This window comes from Cyprinus carpio, chromosome B7, assembly GCF_018340385.1.
Source record: "Cyprinus carpio isolate SPL01 chromosome B7, ASM1834038v1, whole genome shotgun sequence".
NCBI lineage: Eukaryota > Metazoa > Chordata > Actinopteri > Cypriniformes > Cyprinidae > Cyprinus > Cyprinus carpio.
This window is the reverse complement of record NC_056603.1, coordinates 23,205,316-23,227,950: the sequence shown is the minus strand read 5'-3', so window position 1 is coordinate 23,227,950 and position 22,635 is coordinate 23,205,316. Positions and strand designations below refer to the sequence as shown.

The 22,635-nt window shown below is 34.9% G+C and overlaps 2 protein-coding genes across 2 annotated transcripts in view; both read left to right on the top strand.

Annotated features, from left to right (window-relative positions):
* The first annotated feature begins 2,535 nt into the window (after positions 1-2,535).
* On the top strand, positions 2,536-7,168 carry LOC109094267 (solute carrier family 22 member 18-like). Its single transcript, XM_019107972.2, has 10 exons — positions 2,536-3,292; positions 3,731-3,828; positions 3,975-4,120; positions 4,208-4,340; positions 4,715-4,824; positions 5,113-5,223; positions 5,653-5,753; positions 5,862-5,963; positions 6,102-6,222; positions 6,558-7,168. The coding sequence occupies exons 1-10, from the start codon at positions 3,197-3,199 to the stop codon at positions 6,740-6,742; spliced, it is 1,203 nt and encodes a 400-aa protein (XP_018963517.1). The 5' UTR covers positions 2,536-3,196; the 3' UTR covers positions 6,743-7,168.
* Positions 7,169-9,052: 1,884 nt separating this feature from the next.
* Positions 9,053-22,635, top strand: part of LOC109093831 (otogelin) — a 43,779-nt gene continuing 30,196 nt past the window's right edge. The window contains exons 1-14 of the mRNA XM_042726830.1: positions 9,053-9,388; positions 9,874-9,931; positions 10,397-10,457; positions 13,774-13,846; positions 14,484-14,582; positions 14,694-14,851; positions 15,942-16,063; positions 17,592-17,800; positions 18,492-18,622; positions 18,734-18,840; positions 19,012-19,121; positions 20,126-20,212; positions 20,392-20,500; positions 21,921-22,107. Coding sequence (XP_042582764.1) covers positions 9,160-9,388; positions 9,874-9,931; positions 10,397-10,457; positions 13,774-13,846; positions 14,484-14,582; positions 14,694-14,851; positions 15,942-16,063; positions 17,592-17,800; positions 18,492-18,622; positions 18,734-18,840; positions 19,012-19,121; positions 20,126-20,212; positions 20,392-20,500; positions 21,921-22,107 — 1,740 coding nt within the window. The 5' untranslated portion in view covers positions 9,053-9,159. The remainder of the gene's footprint in view (positions 9,389-9,873; positions 9,932-10,396; positions 10,458-13,773; positions 13,847-14,483; positions 14,583-14,693; positions 14,852-15,941; positions 16,064-17,591; positions 17,801-18,491; positions 18,623-18,733; positions 18,841-19,011; positions 19,122-20,125; positions 20,213-20,391; positions 20,501-21,920; positions 22,108-22,635) is intronic.

The window sequence follows — 22,635 nt, the reverse complement described above, 5'->3', positions numbered from 1 at the left end:
ATTCCTGTCAGTTCAGGCATAAGCTGTTTGTTTAACATTTTATCGCTTTATTACATTTTTGAATTTGGTGCACTGTTATAAGGATACATATTTAAATCCGATGAAAATTACAGTGTGCAAAAGACTTTTATTTGTGTAGATTCTGCAGTACAATGTTGTTTGCAAATGTTTAGTCGTAAAAGCGATAACATTGCTTTTTAACAATTAACATTTAAAAGCTTGTCGTTTACCAGTTCATAATTCAGTCTTGCAGCCTAATTATGACTGACTGAGAGAGGTTAATGTTTAAATGTATTTGAAATGCACTTTTTTCTAAGCATTCACTGCTCTTTTTCACGCAGCTGGTTTTTTGTGTGTGTCCAGTTTTTTTTTCTGGACAACCTTCTGATGGATTTTACTTTAAAATGTGAGTTCCATTCAGGTTTCATGCCATTGGCACTTTATTGGAAGGATTGTTTACAATTTCACAGCATAAGCTATAAAGCTGTTTCCCAGGTATAAGCTATGTGTTCACAGGTAAATAATAAAATGCAATTTACTGCAATTTTAATTCTGTTTTATTCTTATTCTTCGTGATAATATGTTCTGAAAGATTCCTTAATAAGCTTTGTTCGGGATGTTAAACTACTTTAGGAGCCCGAAGGACTGCCATGGTGAAACATTATTTGAAATCTCCTTGTGAAATTTGCTAGAGTATGTATGGGTCAGTGTTTTGATTGCAGATTTGACAAAGGATAACTAACACATAATAAAACACAACTCCAGGTATGTTTTTGATGAGGATTATGACAATGCAAAATGTTTAAAATCTCTAAAAAGTCTATGTTGAATGATAAAGACCCTTTGTTAATAATTTACTTGGGAAAAAAAATGGGCAAAACTAAAATATAAGTACATAAACCGATTCATCGATTAATCGTAAAAATAATCGACCGATTAATCGATTATCAAAATAATCGTTAGTTGCAGCCCTACACAGAACCATAGATAACTGACAAGCTACGCAATATCACGTTCATTATCGCAGGTGATTCGATCTGCGATAATGAACGGGATATTGCCTAATTGTCAGTGAAACCTTTATCACTGAATAGAATAATATAAAGTGGCATGATTTCTGCCTCATTCTGTTTAATGAAACCATGTCAGATCACAAAAATAAGTTATTTCAAAGACTCGACTGATGTTGTGAAGTGAATTTGGACTAAAACATTTCATTATACTTTTGTTGGACAATAGGTTTGTATTCTTTTCTTGTGTTGTCATGGTAACCAAGTAGCAGGATAGGCTAACATGCAAAACCAGTTAGCCTTACTTAACAATCAAATTCTGCATATTAATATATTGTTATACCATGTGGACTCTGATTGGACGGTGGAGAGGTACTCATGTTTATGTAATGATCTGTTTATTAAATGAAGATATCTCCAAATACATTCTCACTAGTTCTTTATGAGGTTGAAGATATCTCCAAATGAACAGGGAGTCTTAGTTATTCTGTTTTTGATATCATCTTTTAATTTCTGACTAGTAATTATTGCAATAGTGACTAGTATCGATTTAAATATTACTAGTAAGCATTCATTAGATACTAGTACTTATTTTTTAGATGCTGGTACTTACTCAGAACACAGAAAAACCTCATGGACAGCAACCAATCTGGCTTCAAAAGTGTCCACTGAGCTTGAGACTGCCCTGTTCTCGGTTACTGAAGCCCTGAGACTGGCAAGAGCAGCTTACAAATCCTCAGTACTCATCTTGCTGGATCTGTCTGTTGCTTTTGACACAGTTAACCACCAGATCCTCCTGTCCACCCTCAGAAAGATGGGCATCTCAGGAACTGCACTCCTGCAATGGACAAGTACTAGTATCTATTTAATAGGTACTAGTATCTAATGGACAAGTACTAGTATCTATTTAATAGGTACTAGTATCTAATGGACAAGTACTAGTATCTAAAATTAAGTACTAGCCACCAGTGGAGTACATACTAGTCAAAACAACTATGATGAAGGATCATCATAGAAGTCAATGGCAAAAATTTAAAATTTGTTACTAATAACAATATAATAGTTACTAGTCACTATTGAAATAAGTACTAGTATCTAATGAATAGTATCTAATAAGTACTAGTATTTAATCAGTAAATACTAGTATCTAATGAATTAGTAAGTAATTAAGTCAATTTAATTTAAATATAGTAAAGCTATCAAAAGTGCTTAACAATGTAAAATAAAATTAAAAGAGAAAAGGAAACAGTAAGTAGCCTAGTAACTTTACAAAATACACTAGTATTTTGAATAAGCACTAGTACCTAGAGATTAAGCACTAGTTATTAATAAGTAGTACTTCATGGAAAATATAATAGTATCCAAAAAATAAGTACTAGTAACGTTAAAATAGATACTGGTGCGGATCATACATTAAATGCTAAAACGGCTTGCCATAGTCTCTCTGTTGTCTTCATCTGCAATAATTTTTCGGTTTAGTCACGATGTCGATTGTAGTAGGTTTGTAGACGGCTAGTCTAGTCACGCCTCCAGTGTTCACGACACAGAGAGGAGGAGGAATTTCCTCGATGTGCGTTATCCACAACAAAAATGGCGAGGACTATTAATGGTTTTATTTTAGCACTTTAGACACCTTTATACGCTTTACACTTTGTAACCTAATCCTGTTACTTGTTATTTGTAACAACGTGTAGTCGGACAGTAGCATAGGCCTACTCGCTCCCAATATAAATATGATCCGTGATCTTTTGCGGAGATGAAACTACTGCAGATTTTTATATCTTTACACAAATTCTTACGTCTATATAAATAATAATAGTATTGGATTATTTTGTTAAACCCGTATAAACCCATTCTTTCCCACAGCAGTGAGCAGAGCTTCGGCGAAACTGAAACGGCTCAAAGTCCTTTAACCTGTTGATAGTTTGAGGACTGGTTGAAGTTCAGCTCTGCGCGTTTCTGGGTTTAACCTTTCCCTCACATCAAATTACGCTTTGTCACCGCTGCTACAGCGGGATAAAGCCGTAAAGCGTTACGGTTTATAATGTGTACCTGAAATTATATAGTTCGGAGTTTCAGTGGAAGCAGATGCTCTTAATTTACCCGTTTAAGGAGCAGATCGTGCGGAAGGAGAACTATCGGGGAATAAAAGCCCAAAGCAGAGATCTAATACAGTGATTTGAATCATGGAGCCGGCTGCGAAGCAGAAAGTAATTTACATAACCTACCTCGTCGCAGCTCTGGACATCACCTGGCTCTTCCTCCAGTTCTCCATAACACCGGTTCGTCTTGCTTTCCGACTTCATTTGGGATCAAATGTTAAATAAAAGCGCTTTTGAATCGATTTTGCTTAGCCCTGGAATGTATATCTGCAGGGGTTTTGGCTATGTTCTCACATTTAGCAAACAAACTATTTGATAATCTGAACCAATTACACTTCAATTTTATATTTTTAATATAACTTCTATTAAAAATTATTATGTGCATAATATTATATTCATATAGAGCGAGAGTAAATATTTAATTATTATTCATCTGCATTGCATGTTTGTGATATTCTTCATTCTTTGCCGCTGGTAAATGTAATGTAGCAGATTAAAGCTGGCCATGTTGTTTGGCCCATTCTAGTCTAATCCAGGCTCTCAGCTAATCAGACAGAAATATAGCAGTTATAACGGATGGGTTGCCCTGCTTGTTCAGTTTTGTCTTCTGTGGAACAGTATTTGGCGAGGAGGCTCGGGTTCGATACTATTTGGTTCGGGTATCTGCAGACCACAGTTGGAGTGATTCAGCTGCTTGGAGGCCCTATTTATGGAAGGCAAGCAGTCAGAGCTCATCTGCGTGTGATGTGTATGGAAATAGGATAAATGTCTGTAATTATGTTTGCCTAATGAGAATGACTCATTTATTTAATGTCTTCAGTTATTGGCTTAAAATATAGGTGTGTCTTATGTCTGTTTTCAGGTTTGCAGATGTGTTCGGAGCACGTGCAGCTCTCTCTGTGTCTTGCTTGGCATCAGTGGTTTATTTCCTACTGTTGGCGGTGGCAGACAACACTTTTATGCTTTTCGTGCATAAACTACCTGCTGTTTTTATGCACGTACTGCCAGGTAACACATGCTCATACACTCCAACAGATATACCTAACTCAAACACACAGTATACAGGTACTTGAGTGCATTTGTATTTGTGTGTAGGAGCTCAAATGGTGGTAGCAGATCTGTCAGAGAATGAGAAGCGAGCAGATGCTCTTGGGAAACTCGGCCTCTGCTTTGGCATTGGCATGATTGCAGGATCATCACTGGGTGGGACCCTCAGCACACGTTTTGGGTAGGACACACTACACCACCTACACTATGCTGGCATTACTCTAGTCTTCAGTCACACATGATCCTCAGAAATCATTCTAATAATCTTATTTAGCGCTCACGAAACATTAAACATGGATACAGCTTTACATGAAAATGTTTTTTCAGGATTATTTGATGAATACAAATTCAAAAGAAACTACTTTTGAGTCATTTTGTCCACTAATACAAAACTTTACCATTTGTACTCTGGAAAAACTGAAAAACAAAATCTTATCATGTTGTTTATCACGTGAAGATAAAATGAAAGCAGCACTGATCTAGTAAAACAGGATTGTTTTACAAGATCGGTGCTGACAAGTGCCAGTGGTTTATGTGTTTTTGTGTGGTTTGCAGGGAAAAGTTTGCAGCATCTTTTGCAGCTGTCGGAAGTTTTGTTTCTTTGCTGTTGGTGTTGAACTTCATCCCTAAACAGACCAAAATACACACTGTGCCGGAGAGTAACAGTATGGACATAAACAAACACACAACTCAGCTAGACACAGAAGGAATGCTCTTACAGTAGACATTTGTAACTTTATTGTATAAAAGTCTTATATTAAGAATCTGATTATTGTATATCTAAATCAAGTTTGTATATATTTATTTCACCATTACAATAGTTTGATGAATTACTAAAAATTCTATTTTTATAATATATATATATATATATATATATATATATATATATATATATATAGATATATATATATATATATATATATATATATATAACGATTTTTATGTTTGTTTAGAGAAGGGATCATCGAATTCTGTGTTTAATCTGGGGGAAATCACGAGACTGATGAAATTTCCAGGTGTTGCAAAGACTTTCACAGTGAAGATTATTTCTGGATTGCCAGCAGGTGAACAATTTAACTTTAAACGTACTGAAACATCCCTAATTTGGAAACATACTTAAAGTGGACACGAAATGAAATTTCACCAGTTATTTTCTAAATGCACGTTATTGATCTTATTGTGAATGATTAGTTAATGCATACAATGTGTTTAAAAACTGACCAGTTAAATTTTAATTAAAATGTCCAAACTTTCAAATCTTTCAGTGAAACAACAGACTTCTCTCTGGTGATGTATGCTGTACTTAGCATATCATTTAGTCATTTAGTTCCATCCAATCAAAAAATCGATGAATAGAGCCCCCACTTTTGATAATCTGTTTTCTCTGTGCACAGAATAAAATAATCTGTCCCTACTTCGGATTCATCATGACTTTAAATGCTGCCTTTTGTTTTGTTTTACATATTTTTATTTGTTGATTTTATTGTATATAGGTATATTTCAAGTTATGTTCTCCATCATTGCCATAAACTTCTTCCAACTGAAGGCAGAGCAGAATGGCTATCTGATGGCTTACTTTGGTATAGTACAAATGGTATAAACACATGCACACTTCTTATCAGTCACATGCTATATAAATAGTTTTGGATTTAAGCACTGGTATGCTGAGGCATTAAGTGACACTGGTGTCTTGCTGTTTAAGGTGATCCAAGGTGCTGTAATTGGGCGTCTTACGTCTAGATTTTCAGAGTCTTCTTTATTGCTGCTCTCTGTTGGGATATCCAGTTTAGTTGGCCTTGCACAGGTAAGATGATATTGCAAACAATTTCATTTTTTGTTTCAAATTAGTTGCACAACAGTTTTGTCAGTTAAACATAGAAGCTGGATTATATGACTGGTCTCACTGTGTGTGTGTTAACTATATGTGTGTTTTGTTTTTCAGGCTATGATGACCAACGTGTTTCATTTTTGTTTAATCGTGATACCAATGATGTTTTCTCTAAGTGTCTTCAATGTCATCACAGACAGCATGTTGACCAAGAGTGTGTCTCCATCTGACACAGGTAATCCACAAACACATGCTAGACTGAACAAGATGCGCTTGTGCATGATCATAATACATATGTATTCATATACATTATACACAATGTCTGACAAATCATTTTCCGTGCAAATGTTTTCATAATGCACTAAATGTAAAAATTGTGTCAATTGTTTTTTTGTTAGAATAATAAATATATTAATTTATTAATTTATCCTTCACACGTTTATATTAACAATATTTTGTTTTAGTAAAACTGGCTTTCACTGTTGTTATTAAATATAATTTGGTCTGTATAAAGCACTTGGAAAGAAAGAAAAAATCAAGCACTGTGTGCCTTGTGTGTGGTGTGTTCAGGAACCATGCTGGGTCTGTGTGCATCGGTGCAGTCTCTTTTACGAACTGTTGGCCCAACCATTGGAGGATTCCTCTATGAAGCATATGGTGTACCATCTTTCGGATACATCCAGTGTATCATTAATGCTGCTGTCTTTAGCTTTCTGCTAAACACTGGAGGGCGCTCACAGCCAAACAGGCCTTAAAAATTGTGAAAGGTGTTGTTTATGACTGTCCTGTTCATGGCCACATTGTGTGAGAGAGGGCAGTTTACAACAAACCACGGGCATTTAACGAACCTCCTCACACACTGGGGAAGGACTTGGTCACAAATAACCCAGATGATATCTTTTGTTAATACTACAGACATTCAAAATATCTTACGTTACTGTCAGATTACTCCACTTTATTTCACAAGTTAGCTCAGGATAGTTTTATGAAGTTTCTTATTTTAAAAAGGAGCTGGCATGTAAATGTCTAGGTCAGTACAAAGAAAGAAGTGCAGTATGATTTTATCTGTGTGGCATTATTTAGTTTTAACAATCCCATATTATACAGTAATTATTCATTATAATGATGTTGCAGTTGTAAGATGGCATGAAAAAGAACAAAATTAAAAAGCCATAATTTTGTTTCTGATTATCTGTATCTGTTATTTTTTTGTTTGTTTGTTTTGTATTTATTTTGTTTGTTTGTCTGCACTCCAACTCCTGCTAAGTTCTTCAAAGTCACCCAAACTGTAAGATTAAATGTGCAAAATTTATTTTGTGACACTATTCTAATGCTAGACCGCACCCCTTTTCTCATCTTGAGTGAAATCTGTCCACTCTTTTCCTTGTTTAGCTTCACAGCACGTGTATTAGTCCAACTGCACATTATGTTCCCATCACTGATACCAAGAATATTCTTTATTAGGCAGAAGTAAAAAAGAATGCACTGACCACCTCAGTTACCATTCACTTTTGTTGCATTTTTTCATACAAGTCAGCGATGACCTCCAAATTAGTCTCAAATATAATTCACGCAAAAAACACGATTCACACATGCGTAGACAATTTCACATGCATGAAACCTAATTCACGTACACACAAAAAAAATTCACGTTCATGAAAAAATATATATATTCACAAAAAGCAATTCACATGCGCAAAATAAAATTATATATTCATAAAATACATTTCACAAATGCAAAACACAATTCGTAGATATACAACTGTGCACAAAAACCTTTGAATGTTTAAAATGTACAAGTGTCTGAATCTACAAATCGTCATTTACTACGAATCCACTCGGATTTGTGTGTGTGTATTTTTGAGACTTTCCTGGCAGATCTCTCTTTCCACGTGGGTTCTGTCGTACTCTTTAGCCAATCAGATGCGAGCTTACCGTTCAACCAATCATATCATAAGACACTGAGAGTGCATTCAAGGAGCACGATTCTGCGCACCTTTTGCGCAATATGGATTAATTAGAACGGAAATTAAGCCTTAACATCAGTAATTCCCATAGACAGTAAAAGAAATGGACACAGGCAGCGACCCAATAGGAACTCAATTGAGACAAGTGAAGCCCATTTTTAGCGATTTTTAGAACTTCCCGTTTCTGACGCGCAGACTCAAACTAAGCTTGATGACGTCAGCAACCTGTCTGACAGATGTAAATCTTCTAGTAGCTGTGCATGAAAACTGCCATCGTTAATCTTGCAGAGACGGCGAGCTTCAGCGGGGAGTTCTTTGGCGTGAGTGAGCAGGAGTAAGTATTCTGATTAATTATTTTTGTATAGTATTTTAAAATGTAACCCCAGGGCTTCTATGGGCTTCTCTCTTGACGTCTCCCCGATTGCCTGCGAGCTTCTGATGCACTCTCGGTGGCTTATGATATGATTGGTTGAATGGTAAGCTCGCATCTGATTGGCTAAAGAGTACGACAGACCCACGTGGGAAGAGAGATCTGCCAGGAAAGTCTCAAAAACACACACACACAAATCCGAGTGGATCCGTAGTAAATGACGATTTGTACATTCAGACACTCGTACATTTTAAACATTCAAAGGTTTTTGTGCACAGTTGTATATCTACGAATTGTTTTTTTGCATTTGTGAAATGTATTTTATGAATATATAATTTTATTTTGCGCATGTGAATTGCTTTTTGTGAATATATTTTTTTTTTTTCACGCACGTGAATTTTTTTTGTGTGTACGTGAATTAGGTTTCATGCATGTGAAATTGTCTACGCATGTGTGAATCGTGTTTTTTGCGTGAATTATATTTGAGACTAATCTGTCTCCATACTATACTTCCAAGTTCCTATCTTCTCTTGTGTTCCAGAAGAAATGAAATTAAACGGTTTTGTCACAAAATGAGGATGAGAAGTTATTTATTTATTTAGGAGAACGAATCGTTTGAAACCTTCATTAACTATTTCTCAGGACTCATCAGCACTTTGAGCAAAATGCTTTTCATTTTCAGTGTATCATGAAAAAAGAAATATAATAGAAAAATAGTAAATATATATATATATATAAAAAAAACAGAAATATTTCTTCTTGCAGCGGAACCTCCAGTCCTTTCGCTCTCTCTGTAGTTGTGGGAATGCATTAGTGATGGTCATTAGCATACATTATGCTAATGAGGGGCGAGCCTCGCGTGTTATCCTCAGCACCTGAGATGCGCGCGAGGAGCAGCTGCAGTCAGAGGGAATATGCGTCGGTAGTGCCCATCGGTGGAAGACTGAGGGGAGAACCGCATTCCATTTCAAGTGATTCACATGAGTCACGGATGGATCCTATTTTAACTCCCGGAAAGAAACCTTTTTTACTCTATTTATTATTCTTTATCCTAATATATCAAGGTAAGCATCATGACGATGAACTGATGTCTTCTGCTCCGATTAACTGATCATTATATAGAGGAAAATACATTTAGATAATTAAATTGTATAATTAAGTTATATAGCCTATCATTGTCAAGGAACGAGTTGTATTGCACTAGCCTACATAAACATTTCCAGAAATATATATAAAGATAATAGTCTATATGATTAAATAATCTTATCTGAAATTGAAGAACTTTAGGTGAGCAGAAATATGTTCTGGTAATCATTTCTTCTCTTAATTTCTATTTTAAGAAAAAAAAAAAAGATTAAGATAAAAAGATTCTTAATTTAATGTATTAAAAAGCTTACTTTAAATATAATGTATAATAATGTAAATATATTGTTATTATATATAAATGAGCGTTTATTAAGTTTTTGATACAGAAAAGTCTTATATGTGAAAAAAATAGTAATGAACGAATAGTGCAGCGCTAATGTGATTGTAATTTGTTTATTTTCAGCACATATCACGTGGGGCACTGAAAGTCTGAATTTAACACAACAGCATGATCTTGAAAAGTGAGTAGCCTATTAGCCTATTATTTACATTTATGTGTCTATCCGATGTGCGTCATGCATTTTATTTTATATGTATTAGCCTATATCTATTTTTTTTATAAAGGATATATATATATATATATATATATATATATATATATATATATATATATATATATATATATATATATATATATATATATATAGCCTATATATAACCTACATCTGTTACTGGTAATGGTAAGCATTATTTGCACATTTTAAGCATCTTTAAAATGTTGACATCCTGACCCAACACTTAACTCGCGCTAATTTTACGCATGTTTGATGAAATCACATGAAAGGTCCTGAGGTCTGTAACAGTTGTGAAACAGGCTGACAAAGCTCAGTCGAAACGCCTGTGAGTCTCTGGCTTTTCTGTCTAACACAAGTGCTGATTAGCTGTGTGTGAGGAACAAACCGCTCCTTGTTCTCTGTGTGTCCCAGCAGCAGCGAGAGCAGCAGGATAATGCTGGAGAAATGGGATCCCGCTTCCCAAACGGAGCAGGTAGGAGAGCTGAAGCGATGCATTGAGAGAGCGCACAGGAAACCTGCGCTAAATGCAATGCCATGAGGTTAAATGCATAACATTACAGAAAAACAAGGTGTTTGCAAAAGGTGTTTTCTTGATCTATGATAAAAGCGAGCTTGAAAGTCGAGTTTGTTAAACAAGTTTTGGTCAGAATAGCCAGTCTGAATGAATTAGGATCCAATTAAAGTTGGCCTATGCTAAAAATGAATGCGGTTTAAATTACAATATGTGATAGGCTATTACAATTATTAAAAATGATTATTATAATGTCAATAAAAATGTAATATTTCTCCCCTTGCTCAGTGATTCGACGATTTTTTAAAGAGCATATGATTGAACAACAATGACATCAGTCTTTACTACCACCGATTCACCGACGCAGTGTGTTCAATAACTGAAGAAGAAAAAGGGAGGTGCAAATTATGTACGGATTTGAGAGCCTGACCCCCTAATTAAATTATGGAGGACCAGAATGCAAGCGTGTGCAGGCTACGTTTATTTTCTACAGGGGTTTCAAGCGTTTTAGTACTAGTCACAAATGTTAAATTAGGCTACACGTTTGTCAGGGTTCATTTTATTTAAAGTGCTCGTTTGCACTTTGCGTTTGACATTAGGCTATACAAAATAAAATAGACAAAATAGAATACTGTCGTACTGTTTCTATTATAGCCTAGATTATAGGCCTATCAATAGGCTAACAAAAAAAAATGTGTTTTTGGTTTTAAAAGTATTTTGCATTTGGTTGATTGTCTTGGATGCACAAGGTGAACGCGACGGACTGCGCCATGATAAATTCCTTGTGAATTTTATTTCAAAAGAAGCTGAACCCCCTGAAATTCATTGTTTAATTCGCACACTGAAAACACATCCCCCAGTGCTGGCTTTGTTGAGCTCTTTGGGACAAAAGCCGTCATTTCGGAGGCAGTAAAGCGGTTTCAGGTGTCCGCTGGGCGCTCAGGATTGGTAAAGCTGTTCCCCAGAGCCGCTATTCACTGAGACACACTGGCCCCGTTCATTATGTCAGAATACATCTCCTCGTAAGCTACATAAAATTATTGAACTCTCAGATATCAAGTGTGATGGGGAAATGCGGCAGAATAGAGACGGTTTCGGTCAGATAAGAAAATGATTTAGTTCTGAAGTGAAGTGAATCGCTAATCGTTCTCATGTACCCCCTCCGGCGGTAATAATAAACTCTTATCCAAGCTGTGCGCAGCACATACTTCCAGGTTCTGTACAAGCGAACAATGATTTATTACTAGATGAAGACTTTGACTGGAATTTCAGATTTGGCCTTTGGCGTCCGGCTTCTGGGTCTCCAGATAGGCCTAAATTAGTTCATGGAGGTCTTAATTTAATCTGATTAAAGTTTGTTAAAGGACAAATAAAGGTAGTTGAAGGATAGACTTTGTGTTTTTTACCTAAGTTTAGTCAGCCAACTAAAAAAAAACAACAATAATAACAAAATAATCTAACAAAAAAAAACTACTTTATATTTAATCTTAAAGTGAGGCCTATGTCTTTTTGACTATGTAATTTATTTTTTCAGTCTAAAGGCCCGTTCACACCAAGTACAATAAAGATCTAGTTTTAAAAATCTTTCTAAATTGAAAAGAATAGCATAATCCATGCCACAACTATAACGATAATGGCACATAAGAAGGATATTGTTGGAATCACTTTCAAAATGTTTATTTATTGATTTATTTATTTTTTCTAAAGCAGATGAATGAAAAAACATTGACAGCCATTTAGGCTGATGATACACTGTGCAACTTTTGAGACACAGGGCCCACAACCAATCCAGATAGAGATTAGTTACCCATTCTCAATGGGAAAGTGCCCAAGCAGCACTGCTCAAAAATTGCTAAATTTTTTTCCTGTGTATCATGAGCCTAAGAATCTTTCCTGCATTAAGGCACTCCAGCAGAATTTTATAGTATACTGGTGTGTTCATTAACCTCCTAAGACCCGAGAAAAAAGTTTTAGGTTTTTTTTCCAATGTCTTTACATTGTTTAGAACATTAAAAATAATGTAAAAAAATATATTTTTTCAATAGATATTTCATTCATAAGTTATGCTATGTCCTCGGTAGAGGATATCGGGACTCAATTTCTTTAAAAAAATAAAAAGACACGAATGAACATTCATAGGAAAAAACAACAGATTTTTTAAATCATCAATACATTTTTAGTTTTCAAGATTTTTTTTATGCCAAACTTTGTATAAAGATGATTCTCAACTATGTTATAATGGAATGATTCGATATACCATTTTTCTTTCTGCAAAATGTGTGTAAAATGACCATAAACGGGTTTTCTCATTATATACAATGTATAAACTTAATCTAATTTGCATATTAATGTGTTTTGGGGCAAAATGTAATGAAAAAGGAAGTGTAATAATGGGAGTAATAATTGACGAGATTTTCATAATAATATATAATATTTCATAGGAATATTGAAATATAATTTCTTTCCCTATTCAAAATGCGTAATAAACATGCTTTTAGTCCCGGTGTCCTCATATGAGGACATGCATGAAATCAACATACTGTTCCGTAACAGAAAGTCATATTTTTATTTGAAACCCCATAACATTTTCCTGAGATGGTGATTTATGACACACAATTTAAAAATTAGGCAGATATAAATGATAATTACAAAATATTATCATATTTCCATAAGAGTGTCACTAAATTAATTTCAGACATTTTCGATAACCAAGGAGAGGGAGTGGTCATGGTGAAACATCCAAACATGTGGTATCTCTGAAAAGCCCTGAATGTGCTCTGTACAGGACATCCAGACTAAATAAAAATAAAAATAAATACAACTGTGGCATGTACAGTCTCAGAGAAAATCATAAAAATATAATGTCCTCATATGAGGCAGCAGGCTTTTAAGAGGCTTATATAGTGATTGTTAAAAAAATCTTCATAGTTATCCTTCTTGTAAACATACTTTAATACAGGGGTCTTTCCAAGGTCCCCTTGGTGGGTAGAGCCACAGACCAGGGGTTCCCTGTTACATATTGTAAAAAGAAAAATGCTTTGTATGCATACTACAACATTAATATACTTACATATTTTATAAACATTTTAATAATCATTTTTAATGAGTCATACACATTATATTTTAATTGCACTTAATGCATTTGTAAAACATTTGAATGTAGGATGAATATTTAGCTGAACTTCAGCTTTGGTTGGAAATAACTTTTCAGTAATTGACAAACTCCATGGACAAAACTATGTGTTAACATAAACTTTTAAATTATTTTTCCTTAAAGAGATCCTTAGAGAGCAACACATCATCAACAGAACAAACAGAAGCACAGAAGCCATCACCCCGCAGAGCCACCGGTAAGAACTGAACTGAATGTTACAATACTTCAGGATGCACGGTGCTCTCTTATATTTTGGGTCTTTGTGCACACTCCCCCTGTTAAACAATGCTCTGTGTTTTTGTTTTTCTTTCTTTCTTTTTTTTTTTCTTTCTTTCTTTCTTTCTTTCTTTCTTTCTTTCTTTCTTTCTTTTCTTTTTTCCCTTTCTTTCTTTCTTTCTTTCTTTCTTTGCCTGCATGTTTTGCTGTTGACACCTGCACATATGATTAGGGCTTCATCTGTAAGGAACTGTTTGTTAATGTGTGTGTTAATATGGGTGAACAAGAATTTACTAGTGATGTGCATTGCATTTAGTAATAATTATAAGCTATTATATCATATTAATAATTACTGTGTGCAAGCTTGTGATGCATAAACCTAATTCTTGTAATTACAAACTCCAGACCATAAGAATTATGCTCATTTGAAATATGAGAAAGGGGCTGCCCCCTCATTCACTAGACATCTGTTCAACAGGCTGATGAGTGTCATCATTACACACAAGAGCGGGATTCATCTTAATGCTTCAGTGACCACTTCAGATACCAGATACCAAACACACACTTGAATCCACTGAAACACACACTATTTAATGAGCTTTATTTATGTCATACAGGTGATTGTACATCTCCTTGTCTGAATGGGGGTTGGTGTGTCCATCCAGACTCCTGTAACTGCACTTTATACCAGGCCACTGGAACACACTGCCAGACAGGTACTGTAATGTGGATCATGCAATTTAATCTCATTTTGAGAATATTTGATCATGCAATTTAATCTCATTTTGAGAGTTTTGGCATGACAAATAATATATAAAATATTTCAGTTCCCAACCTAGGCTTTGAGCGAGAAATGACATGTCGCTCATGGGGACAATACAACTATGAAACATTTGATGGACTTTATTACTACTTCCCTGGAAAATGCAGCTACACATTACTGAGAGACTGTGAAGACAGCACTCGGTCAAGTGTACATATACAGGTGATCTCTTATAATGTTTATAAAAGGATATTTATTTCGCTTTATTTTTGATCATAATAATAATATAATAGTATAATAATAATAATAATAATATTTAACATTTGCTACAATATACTTTTGTCACCTATAACCATTCAACAACAATGAAAAGAGGGATTGAGCAACATTTGTGGTGAAGAGCGTTTTGCGTTTTATTATCTTTAAGATATATCTTCCATGGCATTTCAGCTTAGAATCCTTCATCAGTATATATCTACCACATAACCACCTATAGCTATTTACCAGAAAATATGTCCTTCACCAAATGGTTATTTGTTGCCTTTGTTACCTTTATTGCCTTTATCTTAGAAATAAAGGTACAAAAGCTGTCTCTAGGGCAGCACCTTTTCGAAATGTATTAATAAATAATTTTGTTTATCTTTGAAGTACTAATACGTATCCTTTAGGGGTAAATAATGTACAAAGGTGAATCTTTTGAAAAGGTACTGACCCAGTGACAGCTTTTGTACGAGAGAGTTTAAGCTTTAGATGTGGTTCGTTTTAAGCAGGCTGCTGTTCTCTGCTTTGCATCAGAGATGCCCTAAGTGTGTGTGTACTGAGCAGCTCTTGCCTGAGGAAAATATTTATTGGCATTCATAGAGAAAGTGATCTCATTATTATGGTCATTTATTCCCATTACAGTTTAATACAGTAATTACGGCCAGGGCCAAAACAGAATTGGCTTTGTTCTCCCAGACTCACTGATGGGAATCCAGAGGAGGTGAGCTAACTCAGCCAGGAGTTTCTTTAGGCCATTAGCTTAAGTGCCAATATCATTTATCAATGAACTGAAAGGGATGGCCGACAGTAATGCAGAACTTAAGCAGGATTGGCCCGGCTGCTCTGGATAAGAGGACTCTACTCTTTGATGGTGGAGAGGAAGCGTCTTAAGAGCTTCACACTGTATTTGCAGACACTTTATGTTAGTGATAATCTGGTTCGCTTCCGCTTGATTTTAGCAATTCTTTTTAATTTTAAATTTTGCTTCGTTTTGGGTCTTTTTGCAATTTTTAATATGGCAAGATTCTTATATTATACAATTCATCTGCAGGTGCATAATGACCCAGAATGCAGTTCTTTCCCATACTCCTGCACACGTTCAATCAGCCTCTTCCTGCCTTGGGAGGGGGAGATTAGGTTGCAGAACTTCAGTGTTACTTTCAAGGGTCAAAGGTAATGAACATTCACATTCAGCAACAATTCAATTCAAGTTTATTTGTATAGCGCTTTTCACAATACAAATCATTGCAAAGCAGCTTTACAGAAAATAATGTTTCTAAATTATATTTAGTAGTAGCTTCTCAGTGGTGACTGTGTCAAATTGATGTACATATGGCAGAAATGTATGGTAAAATTCAGTTAATGACATAATCAAACAGACAATGAACATTTTTTACAGCAATGATTAAATGTTGCAATCAAACTTGTAGCAAAGTTCGGTAGTTCTGTATGTTGTTTCAGGGTTGGCATCATCTGAGGTCCTCTGAGGGGTGTGCATCATCTATTCTCAGGTGTTCGGTCATCTCAGGTCTTTGTAAGGACTTGATCCAGACTGAAGCTTTTGTAATTCCTAGTTACCACAGGAATGTCAATCCCGTAGCAGAAACAGAGAAACAAATAGAGACATACAGTAATTATTGTAGCTGCTGTTCCAACCAAGCAAAACTAATATGTTCAACCCAAGCTAAGGAATAATAATATGTATTTGATCAGATATAACTGAGGTACAAGATTTTGAGATGCATTATTAGAATGCTTGGCTGGAGAGATGTGTTTTTAATCTAGATTTAAACTAAATTGGGGTAATATGATCATATTTTCTTGACCTGGTAAGGACTCTAGCAGCTGCATTTTGGACTACTTGTAGATTGTTTATTGAGGATGCAAGACAACCACATAGCAGTACATTACAATAGTCCAGTCTAGAGGTCATGAATGCATGAAATCTTTTCTGCATCAGAAACAGGTAACATGTTTCATAGCTTGGCAATGTCTCTAAGATGGAAGAATGCCGTTTTTGTAACACGGGAAATATGATTTTCAAAAGACAAGTTGCTATCTAATATAACACCCAGATTTTTGACTGTAGAGGAAGTAACAGTACATCCGTCTAATTGCAAATTGTAATCTACGAGATTCTGTGTACTGCTTTTTGGTCCAATAAGTAATATTTCTGTCTTATCCAAATTTAATAGGAGAGAATCATTGGTCAGCCAGTCTTTTACATTTTTAACACACTCTGTTAGCTTAGATAATTTAGAAGTTTCATCTGGTCTTGTTGAGATATATACTTGAGTATCGTCAGCATAACAATGGAAACTAATTCCGTATTTTCTAATAATATTACCAAAGGGGTAACATGCATATTGAAAATAGCAGAGGACCTAGGACAGATCCTTGTGACACTCCATACTTTACTGGTGATAATTGATATGAATCTCTGTTTAAGTAAACAAAGTGGTAAGCGATCGGACAGTTAGGATCCAAACCATCTTAAAGCCTGCCCTTGAATACCTGTATACTTTTGTAATCGATCTATGAGTATGTCATGATCTATAGTGTTGAACACAGCACAAGATAACACTAACAACACCCCGTCACTTAACCTCAACCTGACCTGTGCTATCTCAGTGATTCTTTTAAAGAATCTGTTCAATGATTTATGTGTGTGTAGTTCTAACTGAAGATCCTCTCTCTGTAGTGTACAGCTGCCCCATCACATCCACGATGTTGAGCTGGAGCGCATCTCTGACTACATTGTAGTGTCACAGCCACAGGGTTTCACGCTGGCCTGGCAGGGACTCACTGGCTCCGTGTACATCAAGATGAGTCCTGAGTTTGTAGGACACACCTGTGGACTTTGTGGCAATTTCAATGCTGACACTCAGGATGACCTGAAGACCAGCTATGGCAAGTTTTATTCAATTTGTTACTGATTGTGGCATTTGAAAAAAAAAAAAAAAGAAAAAACTGTGATGGAAAGGGACAACATCAGCAAGATTAAATCAAGATTAGAAATTGAAGATTTTATTTGGCAATATAGAAAAACAGCAAATCTTTTGAACAGTAAGAAACGTAATGATTGTACAGTTAGTACAGGCCATTTTGTTTATTAACAAATTTGTTCTTTACTCATTCACATAATTCCAGTTAATACCTATGATATACAGTATTATATATAGCAATTAAAATTAAATCATAATTAATTATTCGCTTGAAAATCAGACAAATACTGTAATATTTGATGAAGCTTAATGTAGCTGACATGAAGTAATTATGTATACAGTTTTTGAGAATATATTTATTCATCTGTCACATCACTGAAAAGCATCTGTCACACCACCGAAGTTGTAAATAAAACAAAGATTATTAGAAAATGTTTTACAAGAAAATATTATTTCTTGCAAAATTTCACATTTATTTCAGTGTGTTAATGCATTTTTGTAATTGTGAAAAGTACTAGCAATTTCTGTTTGATAACTGTTTCTACACCATTTTTTTTTCAGTGTACATTTAAAAATCTTGACGATGATTAAAAAAAGCACAAACACATTATGCATCACTTACTGTGCATAAATGCATTTATTGCTGTTTTCTACAGGTGTTTTTACACAGGATTTGGCTATGTTTGGAAACAGCTGGGCAGAGGAGGAGCCACAGCTGGGCAGGTGTCCTGTTGTTCCTTCTCTTTATCCATCACCATGTGCCATGCAGGATCCTCGTGTCTTATTGGTACAGCACACAAAAACACACATGCATACTGTATATACTTGTCCCACACCAACCAAAGCCTCATTTACCATGATACACCTGGTGAATAAGAACTCTGGTTCTTCACTGCAGAAAGTGGAGGAAGTTTGTGCCACCCTATTGAAGGAACCGTTCCAGTCTTGCCATGAGTTTGTCAGTCCATATTCATACATGGCCAGTTGCTCCAATGACCTCTGCCTGTAAGTACTGACATAACACTGAACTACTGACATTACTACTGGAAAGCTATTATAACCTACATTGCAAAACTACTGACATTACTTTCCAAAGTGTTATCTTAAACATACTTATGCTGTTGGTGTTATTGCACTAAGAAACGCTTGTGTATGTATGTTTTTTACCTGGTGCAGGTCTGGTCCCAATGGTGATAATGTGTGCCAGGTTTTCACAGAGTATGCCAGAGCATGTGCCCATGCTGGACATCCACTGCATAACTGGAGATCACACTTTCCTGTTTGCAGTAGGTTACATTGCAAAAGCACAAATGTTTGAGATATTTGAGTATATTTTGTCTCGGTGTTAAATGTATGGTAAATATAGTAACACATATTTCTGAGTCTAAATTCTTTCTAAATGAGTATTCAGATGTTAAATTTCCAATATACTGTACACACACCTGTAACCATACAGAATAAACCTGTATTTATGTGCAGGTTGCTGCATTGTTTGACAGCTTTTAACAATCTAAAGTTTATCTCAGTGAACAATCGGTGTAAGAATTGTTTGCACCAAGAATTGATTATTCTGGTGTGTGAATTGTTTATAAAGTATGGTACAAACATTTGTGGTTGGGAAGATTTTTTTAAAGTTAAGTAGCTCACACAAATATAATTATAAATGTGTCATTTTTTTATAATAATATATTATAATATTTTTTTAAATGTTAATGTATTCCTCAATACACAATACAACCATTCACTAATCAATAGAATAATAAAAAGAAAAAAATAAAATTGAAATATAAATTTAAATATAAATGTTTTATAACAATAATACATCTTTACTGTGACTTGAACAATGTATATGCCCTTGCAAATAAAAGTATTGATTTCTTACTTTCTATAAAAAAATAAATAAAATAAATCTTACATATTCAAATGTTAATACTTTTAACAACATATTAAAAAATTTCATTCACACACAAATTATTAATTTGTAACAATTTATTGAAATATTGCTGTTGCCTGCATTTTATAAAAGGTCATGCATACAGTAATTTTTCCACAGCTTTTTGGCATGAAGCAAAAATGTAAAATCACTAACTCATTCAAGTAATCTTGAGTGCTGTATTACTTAATTTGTTTCTGAAGATATTCAAGCTGTACAGTTTATCATTGTCAAATATTTAAGTTCTTTTGCATTTTGACCATTTAAGTGTAATTTTTTTTTTTGTTTTTGCTGGGGAACGCACTTGCTGTAAGATGCATATTGTGAGAGTACTGTATGTGTTGTTCTTGGCTGTAGGTGTTGATTGCCCCGCCGAGCTCCTTTTCAGAGAGTGTATTACCTGCTGTCCCATGCACTGCAAGATCGAACACATGTGTATAGACAGCAAGCTAGAAACATAACACTAAATCAACTAATAACAAGCTTTACATGTAATAGGAAGGGCCACTGAGGGGCCTGACTAAAAAACTTGGGGTGTCTAACTAATAACAAGCTTTACATGTGTGTTCATTTGTGTTTTTTTTTTTTTCTTCCAAATAATGAAATCATTTTACTGTCTTTAGATTTGATCTACGAGAATGGGGTGTGTGTTAAGGCATCAGACTGTCCCTGTGAGCACCATGGCATGCTGTACCCCTCCGGACATGTCACACAGGAAGACTGCAACAACTGGTCAGACATTATATCATATTATGCAATGCATACACTCTTAAAAATAAAGGTGCTTCACGATGCCATAGAAGAGCCTTTTGAAGCACCTTTATTTTTTTTAAGAGTGTACTTGGTTGAATGAAGAAGCATTGATGCTTGTCTTTGCATTAATGTATGTATCGGCACATGTACTTGTCTCATAATTAACTCAAATTACAACAACTCCCCACTTTTTAAAATCTTTATAATTGCACCATGATGTCTATTGTAATTTTATAACATCCCAATCATTCTATTCTAATTAAACCGTTAGGAATCGCTCGATACGAGCAGGGGACAGGCGGTTGCATCTGATGTGTCCATATTGTATTTAGTATTCGTTCTCTTCTTTTGAAACCATATTTTTCTCACTTCACTTATACTAACTGTATCTTATTGCAAATTCATTCTCTTCTTTTGAAACCATATTTTTCTCACTTCACTTATACTAACTGTATCTTATTGCAATTTTATTATCTTTTGATCGTATAGATTTAAAGATTTTTTTTTGTCATTATTCACTTACCCCAATGTCGTTCCAAACCCGTAAAAGCTTGGTTCATCTTCGGAACACAATTTAAGATATTTTGAATGAAAACAGGGAGGCTTGTGACTGTCCCATAGACTGCCAAATAAATAACAGTGTCAAGGTCCAGGAAAGTATGAAAAGCATTGCCAGAATAGTACATCTGCCATCAGTGATTCAACTGTACATTATGAAATGACGAGAATACTTTTTTGTACACGAAGAAAACAAAAATAACTACTTTATTAAACAATTCCTCTCCTCTGTGTCTCTCCAAATCAGCGCAGCGCCATTTTGACAAATCTGAACAGTACGCAGATGGCGTATGCTCTTCTGTGACAAAATTTTCATTTTGGGATGGAGTAAACCTTAAATTTTTTTAGTCAAACATAACAAATCTAATTCTCCCTTCTTCATATAGTGCTTGTAATTTAATGAAATACCTTTTTCTAGAAGAAATACTTCTCCTTAATTACTCATTTCAAGAGTTTACCCTGATAAACTGAACAATATGTTAACGAAAACCATTCAAAAGTTTAGCCTCAGTAAGATTTTTTTTAAAGTAAATTAATACTTTTATTTAGAAAGTATGTATTAAATTGGTAAAGTTATTTAAAAACAACAACAACAACTTTATATTCATCAAAAAATCACAGTCACAGTTTTCACAAAAATATTAAACAGCATAATGATTTTCAACATAGATCATTGAAAGAAATATTTTGTGAGCAGCAAATCAGCATATTAAAATGATGTCTGAAGAAATTCAGGAATAAATTACATTTGAATATATAATTAGTAGTTTTTAATTATAATAATATTTCACAATATTACAGTTTTATTGTATTTTTAAGGACATTAAAAAAATCTTTCTGACCCCAAACTTTTGAACGGTGATGTACTTCTTTTTTTAACAGGGGAGTGCTCTGTGACAGGAGATATGTTCTTCCAGTCGTTTGATGGCCGCATTTACACATTTCCTGCTACGTGCCAGTACGTTTTAGCAAAGAGCAGAAACTCGGGCAAGTTCACAGTGACCATTCAGAATGCACCCTGTGGAGCCGTAAGTCCCTGTGTACTTTCATGCTCTCCACACCAACACAAGCTTCAAGTATTAGCACACAACAGAGAAAAGACTTAAGGCATGCCAAAGCTTTATTCATCACGTTCCAGAATTGCTCTAGTGTGGTGATCTAAAGAGTAATCTCGGGGCTGGAACACAGCTTCAGTAGACAGACTTAAGATTACAGCTTCTAGATTTGTGTGATTAGTCAAGCTATTGGCATATTAGCAGTTAGAATAGCTGTCCTTGTTAGTCTGTTAGTTAAATTAGTTGCTGGAATAGATAAATTAGTCAGTAGTTTAGGCACAAATAATTGCACAGCCTAAAGTTTCATTTTTTTAGGTCGAGATGAAACAAAGCCCTAGATGCGCTTGTACTGTGATTAGGCCCTGCTTAGCTTTGACAGATAAAACATGAAATGATACAAAACATGATGAGATTCTCTCCCTCAAAGCCTTCCTTTCCTGAAGCCCAGACCTGCGGATGCTGAAATTCAACACACGGAGAGCAGTCTGGTGTATAGTATCA

What these genes read in the sequence shown, in the direction of transcription:
- LOC109094267 (XM_019107972.2), top strand. Translation starts at nt 3,197, where the DNA reads ATGGAGCCGGCTGCGAAGCAGAAAGTAATTTACATAACCTACCTCGTC. An exon ending in CACTGTGCCGGAGAGTAACA is followed by an intron (nt 4,825 to 5,112) that starts GTATGGACATAA and finishes ATGTTTGTTTAG; the next exon opens with AGAAGGGATCATCGAATTCT. An exon ending in GTTTAGTTGGCCTTGCACAG is followed by an intron (nt 5,964 to 6,101) that starts GTAAGATGATAT and finishes TTTGTTTTTCAG; the next exon opens with GCTATGATGACCAACGTGTT.